This window comes from Crotalus tigris, unplaced genomic scaffold, assembly GCF_016545835.1.
Source record: "Crotalus tigris isolate CLP2741 ecotype Arizona unplaced genomic scaffold, ASM1654583v1 scf7180000019173.45859301935:6455823, whole genome shotgun sequence".
Classification (NCBI taxonomy): domain Eukaryota; kingdom Metazoa; phylum Chordata; class Lepidosauria; order Squamata; family Viperidae; genus Crotalus; species Crotalus tigris.
Window position 1 is genome coordinate 362,676 of NW_024097414.1, and position 7,080 is coordinate 369,755.

At 43.8% G+C, this 7,080-nt stretch overlaps 1 protein-coding gene across 10 annotated transcripts in view; it reads left to right on the plus strand.

Moving 5' to 3' along the window:
- The window catches only part of LOC120315768 (ankyrin repeat and fibronectin type-III domain-containing protein 1-like), a 258,611-nt gene extending 252,357 nt beyond the window's left edge, over positions 1-6,254 (plus strand). For 8 of the 10 annotated variants that reach the window (XM_039360645.1, XM_039360648.1, XM_039360646.1 and 5 more), the window contains 2 exons: positions 270-925; positions 1,770-6,254. In XM_039360645.1, coding sequence (XP_039216579.1) covers positions 270-925; positions 1,770-2,057 — 944 coding nt within the window. In that variant the 3' untranslated portion in view covers positions 2,058-6,254. The remainder of the gene's footprint in view (positions 1-269; positions 926-1,769) is intronic. The other 2 variants (XR_005558767.1, XM_039360650.1) reach the window with 2 other exon arrangements.
- Positions 6,255-7,080: the final 826 nt, after the last annotated feature.

Sequence of the window (7,080 nt, forward strand, 5' to 3'; positions counted from 1 at the left end):
AGATAGATAGATAGATAGATAGATAGATAGATAGATAGATAGATAGATAGATATGAGTCAGCTGCCAAGCGTCCAAATTTTGATTGCATGACCATGGGGGTTGCTGCAAAGGTTGTAAGTGTGAAAAACGCTTGTGGGTCACTTCTTTCAGCGCCATTGTAACTTCAAGCAGTCCCTAAATGAAAATCGAGGACTGCCTGTCCTTGGGAGATACCTGACCACAGGAGGGAGGGAGAGGCTGCAGTGACCTTTGTGTCTTCTCCTTGCAGACTCGCACGGGGTCTCAGATGAGGAGGGCTCCTCAGAAGTGTTCTTAGCCACCGACAGTGATTATGACTCCAGCAGCGCCCAGAGCCCCCGGGAACTGGATCTCGTCTACTCGTCCTCAGGCCTCGAATGCTATAGGAGGAGAACCCCCCGCCCTCTGAGGGACAGCGCCCCGGACGTCCTCCAGAGCCATGAGCTCAAGGTGCCCGCCATGCCTGCCAAGGAGCCTCCATCCCTCTCCGAGCAATACGACAGTGATTTTGTGCTTCCCAGCCGGCAGATTGAACTGCTACGCATCACGGAGAAAAGGCAGGCCTACTGCGTCCGGACCAGCAGTCTGGATTTCCCCAAGCCCTTTTGCCACGGAGCCAGGAAGTCTTGCCCTGGTTCGGTGGACAGCTCCCCAACCGAGAGCAGGACTGCTGCCCACTGCAGCCCCGTGCCAACCATAACGAGGTCGGCTTTCAGCTCCAGCCACGATTGGCATGCAGAGAGCTCAGGGGCCGTGTTTCGGACACGTTCAGTAGAGTGGACTCAGACCTTCCGGGACACCTCTGAGCCGGGACATGTAGCAAACTGGGCCAGGTTGCCAGGTTCTTTCATCGTACGTGTGTGCGCTCAGTACGAAACGGGGCTCTCCAAAGAAACCAGCGTCAAGGTACCCTTAAAGTCCCGGCTCCGCTCGATTAGCATCATGGTGCAATGTTGAGAATGAAGGAATGCTTGCGGGGAAATCATGGCTTTTCCCAAGACTGAGCAGTCCTGTCCCTCTTTTAGTTTTGGGTCTCCTCCTCGGTGTCCGTAAGCCAGAAGGAGCAGAAGTCTCTTAGTTTCGTGACAAAGTCTGAGATTACATCTAGGTGTGGTTCTGTCTAGGTACTGGAGTTTCTGCTTTGCAAAATGTCTTGGAGAGAGACAAACCAAGAGTACACATTGTAAGAAAGTACAAAACAAAAAAATATATATGAGGTTCTAATTTGATAAATGTGTTATCTAGGTAATAAAAGAGTAACAGAGTTGGAAGGGACCTTGGAGGTCTTCTATCTGTCTTCTAGATAGGACAAATGGTTGTCCTATCTCTTCTTAGAAAGCTTCTGGGTTGGAGCACCCATAACTTCTGGAGGCAAGTCGTTCCACTGACTAATTGTTCTCGCTGTCAGGAAATTTCTCCTTAGTTCTAGGTTGCTTCTCTCCTTGATCAGTTTCTATCCATTGCTTCTTTGTCCTGCTTTCAGGTGCTTTGTAGAATAGATGGATCCCCTCTTCCTTGTGGCAGCCCCTCAAATATTGGAACACCGCTATCATATCACTCCTGGTCTTTATTTTCATAAGACTAGACCTACCCAGTTCCTGCAACCATTCTTCATATGTTTTAGCCTCCAGTGCCCTAAACATTTTTGTCGCTCTTCTCTGCGCTCTTAAGAAGCGTCTTGGAAAATACCCTCCTTCTCTCATGCCCTTCCTCTTGGTCTCACCTCCCTCTCTTTCTTTTTTTTTCACAGCTGCCCCTCACTAACAAGATGTTGGCAGAAGACGTGGTGAAGTTGGTGGTCCAGGAGACGAACGAGGTCTCGCGTAAAGTCCTGGGAAACGCCAACTCTGTCTGCTACAGCGAAGAGCAGTTGGGCCACTTCGCACTAGTGTTCGTATCGGATGACGTGGAACAGTGGCTCCCCAACAATTTTCTCCCCCTCTCGCTCCAAAAGACCTGGCCCAATGGGAGGTTCTACGTCCGAATCAAAGACACGTCCCCTCTCTTGTTTCGGTATGGCCCAGCAACAACAGTATGAGAAGAGGGACACCAGAAGGAGAACAAAAATGAGGACTATCCAACTTCCAATGAGCAGAAAGCTCATCACCAATGCTTCCTTCTGAACAGACACTTTCATGCCAGACGTTGTGGGCCAGAAGCGTATTGGGCAGTGTGTTGCTTTTGTACGTTTGTGTGTGTGTATGTGCATGCGTGCGTGTGTATGTGTGTGTGTGTATGTGTGTGTTTTATTTTACCAAAGAGACAACAAGACCTGGTTGTTATGACCTCAGTAAGTGAGGGTGAAACCCAGGAGCCTTTGGGGGTGGTGAAATTCAATTTTTGATCAGCCGAGAAAAAAGCTAGTTAGGGATAAAGAAGCAATATGTAATAATATTTTTTTTTCAGTCGGATCAGCGTAAAAGAGAGAGAAAGGGGATGTGGGCGTGTTCTTGAAAAAAAAATGCTGGGAATACATCAGAGGTTCTCCTGGAGAGGGAAAGGCCCATGGCAATCTCACAAATTTACGTTCTGTTAATCTGTTTCTGTTTCATTGTACCTGGAGAAGTAGGAAATTGTCCTTAATTCTTTGAACAAATTCTCCTCTTTGTCTTAATTCCATCCTGGCTATTTTGGAACACAGAATATTGTGGGTGTTCAAAATCTGTAGAAAGCAGAGAAATCCTTTCTCTGTCCAAAGTTTAAGAGGTCAGACTTTTATCTTTGGGATTAAAAACCTCATCTTGGTAGGAAGACTGAATCAACCTTTCATTTCATTAGCACTTCAGTCTTAGAATGATCCAACTTGGGCAAGTGGCAGGATTGGTTGGTTTCCTGATGTTTTTTAAGAGCTGTGCTTTACTACGAGGCCTTGTGATTCCTCTCCCTGATCTATCTTCTTCCTTCTATTTCTTTTGGAAGGTACACAGATAAGCAATTATTGGGAGTCAGCTGTAAGATTGCTTGGATTAGGAATGACTTCATTCTGTCTTCTATTACAGACTTGGTTCAATGTTGGGAAGCAATGACCATCCTTTTCTATCTCCAAGAGGAAAATGGAAACCTCTGCCAGACCAACCAGATTTTCATCTTTCCTATAAACAAGAGTAGCATTGAACATATCCAGTGCTAACAACATTTGTTGAGTTCAAACCACAGAAGAGTTTATTATTGCACCTATAATGGTCAAAGCTAAATTGGTGCTAGATAAGGGTCAACAGAATTCAAGGGATGTCTCTTGTGGCTATGCAGTGATTCCAAACTGATGGCACTTTTAACCCCACCTTCTAGCTCAGCTCGTTCTCCTACAGAACAGAGGACTTTAAAGAAACTCATGTAGACATTCTAGTGGAAGCAGAGAAGAACTTAACGAAGACCTAGAACAAAGCACAAGCTAATAACATTCATTCCCCACCTTCTGCCTGAAAAAGGTGCAAACAAAAAGATTTCTTTGGATGAAGGGTGTACAATGAAGAGTGTGTAATCATCTACAATGACTTTTGATTTGGTATCTCTTGTCCAGAATCTCTAGAGAAGAGGGGACCACATCTGAAATTGTTCATGGAATTGTGTAAGAGCCTTCTGGAAGACCATCCCTAATCTCTTGGACCATGGCTAAGCCTAAGTTCTCAAATGAATAATGCTGTAGAAGATAGTGTCCACATTGCAGCTTTCATCTACATATTATAATCCAGACTGCATTGTTCCGTTTCAGATTATAGGTTAAGGAGAAGACATGGTAATATCTTAATTACTACTTGGGGAATCCACACCCCATTCTTATCATTATAAGAGTCGTCCCCTGTAGCAACAGAGTTAATTTTCAAGGAAGATGGTCCAGAAAATCTGAGCATGTAAACAGCGAGAGGCTGGCATTAAGAACATTCAGACTGCTGCTAGCATCCTTCCAATTTCATATTGATATTATTTTAATTGGTGATTGGGTTCAGGTCACTAAATGAACTGTTGGAAGTGGAGGGCTACCTGTATAATAATGTTTTAAATAAAGAATATTGTAGGGAATGGACTCATCTCACCCAAAGTATACTGAGTGATCAGAATTGATTGAGAAGCCAGACCTGGATCAGCAGGCAGGCTGACGTTACTGTCTGAACAGACATATTGCTGGAGTATTTCAGCAAATAACAAACTTGAGGAACTGTGAAGCATCTCTTCCTGAATTCGAGAACCATCTATGCAGGCTTGTGGTTGATCTTAATCACCCCTTCACCATGACATGGTCTTGTTTCATTTGATCCACACACTTCTTCCACAAATTTCCTCCTGTATCTTTTCTTTCTGTAGCTGATTTGTCTTTGTCGTGTAGACCAATACTAGTGCCTTTTCCAATATGCGAGGTGTTAGTTTACAGAACTAGTGGGATTTACAGCAAGAACCAGGATCTTGAGGTGGCCAAGTAGGACATCTTCCATGGCTGGGGTTGAGACTTTTATCTGCAGCCTAGCCAGTTTTAGACAGCATCTTAGACATAGAGGCAGAACGTATAAGAGTTCTCCATCTTCCTCTCTTTGATGAGCAATTTCATTAACAGCAATACTATTTCAGCCTGTTGACCAAGATCAATTGTAGTATCTATCGGACTATATTATTTTGGGAAGACTTCCTCAACTGCTGACTCGAGAAGAGCTTTCCCATGAAAATGACAAGCAAGGATGCTTTGTGGTGGCTGCAGGATTAACTACAGCAAGGATATGATGCCCTATTTTAAGAGAGCGACATTTTATCTGAATTCAACTATCCCATCATCCCAGCATCTCTTTCTAAAAAGGGTTGCTCTTGATAGGCCCTCTTAGCTAGGATTCTTCTCAACATACTTCTTCTTCAGAAACTTTCTCAGTGGCCATCACCGATGAATAGTCTGCACCAGGCTCTTTGTCTAAGAATTGATGTACCTTTTACAGAGATCCAGGTATATAAATTGGATTCTTTGTTCATGGGAAAGAAGAGGGGAAAAATGTATTCACCATAAATGATCAGAGAAATTGCTCTTTCCCTTCCAGGGTGTTTAAAAACACTATGAACCTCTATTGCACATTATTGTCTCACCTGCCACTTTTCAAAATCCTAAAATAAGGTCCACACTTGTGGTTGATCTCCCTTTCTACAGTTCTTATCATCTGTGCTCCTGAATGTGGTGGTGGGGACGTGGACATGGTTCCTCTTCTGCCCTGTCTGGTCCAAATACGCTCCTCACCCAAGTATGGTTGAAAGTCGAAAACATCTTCTTATCTGGAGGTGGTTCTATCCCATTTATAACAGCTAGATGCACAAAGAATTAAATCTGGTGGTAACCAAAAGGCTCCCCTTTAGTTCTGTTTCCACAAAGACATGGAGAGATGTGCAGAAGGCAGTTTTTGCTGTCAAAGGTGTGCGAAGAGAACATCTGCTGTGACACTTGAGTTGTTAACTTTCTTCTTCCTTCCCTTCCCAGTTGCTGTTTTGTTTCTGTGATTGTGAAGAATTACTCTTGTACATCCAATAGCATGTTTCGTTGGCCGTGAGGTCCCTTTGTTAGCTGCTACTATTAACAGAACTGTGGTCCACAGTAAACACAGCTATCCTGCTGAGTATGGTCCCATCTTTCTTCACAAATGCCCTTTGGGGGAACGTCTCCAGACCTTTTGACCTGGAGGTCATATTTTTGAACCTGAGTTCTGGGAAACACGGTCTTGCGCAGGAGGAGAGACGTGTCCACGATGGGTCTATGACAATTCGCCGCGGCCAACTCACTACGGTCAACTTGCCACAGGACAAGAGTTACACTGATATCAAAGAAATGGTAGAATAGAATCATTGAAGGAAGGATGCAGAAGGAGGGACAGAATGAAATGTGAATGGCAAAAATTAAAATAACTTTTTATTTATTTTAAATCATTAAATCGAATTGTTCAATTGTTCCACAGCGGGTTCTCCATGGTGAGTTGGTCGTGGCAAGTTGTCCCATTCCCGTCCATGAATACACATAATAGAGGATAATCCATGTCTAATTCAACAATGTAGGAACCAGATCAAGGCTTATGAGTTGGATTATTTTTTGAAGGATTGCAATTCAAAATGAGAGGGGAGGGGGTAAACCTGGGAGAAGGACCAGAAAATTAAGCCAAGTGTAAGCATACAGGCTGATCTTTTCCCCAAGCAGGATGAACGTTTATATAAAAAATGAACTCAGCCCTGCAACTGTGTGTGTGTAAATGTAAATAACATCAATCACATTCCCTTTAATTCTCAAGCTCTCTTTATTTGTCGTTAAGACTCCAATCCCAAAACGCTTTGCAGGAAGTTGTCTTTCCACAATTCCCTGCAGGATTGGAGTCACGGTGTCTGCACATGATGCCATCTTGAAAAGTGCTCCAAGCCATCCGCATTTAAATGTTCTTTTCAACAGCACTGCTGAGTCAAGCCAGTCAGGCTTTACTGTACCAGGAGCAGAACACAGCAATAGAATTCATCGCTGCATCCAGATGGAAAACACTAGTCAGACAATCTGCTAGAGGTAAATTATTAAAAATGACAGAGGAGTGTTTTATTTCCTTGCATCACGGTGGGCATTTTTTCGACTGGAAACTATTTTTTTCTTTTTCACTGTACTAAAAAAAAAAGAGGACAAAAACTTCCTTGGAACAAACCTGATGGGAAATGCAATTAGAAAGTGATTTAAAGTTTGTAGAACCGATCCAAGCACAGCCCTTGCCATATCAAAGAGTGTTTATATATTACGCTGGCATCCTGCTTTTCGTCCACACAGCTCGAAGCGTGCTTTGTACCGGCTCTGTGAAGTGGATGATGCTGATGTGTAAACCTACGGATCAGGGGGCTGCTTTGAATCAAAATGTTCTACCGACACGCACAGTGGTTTTAGTTGCTGCAGCAAAAATAGCTACCAGCTCGTGGCTGAAAATATTCAGATGTCCACTAGGTGGCATCAAAGGGTTCTGTTTTCCTGTATTCCTTTCTCGTCATCTAATGATCACCCAGGATATTGCAGACCAGATCTTGCAACATAAGTTAAACCAGAGATCCCCAACCTTTTGGGCACTGGGGAC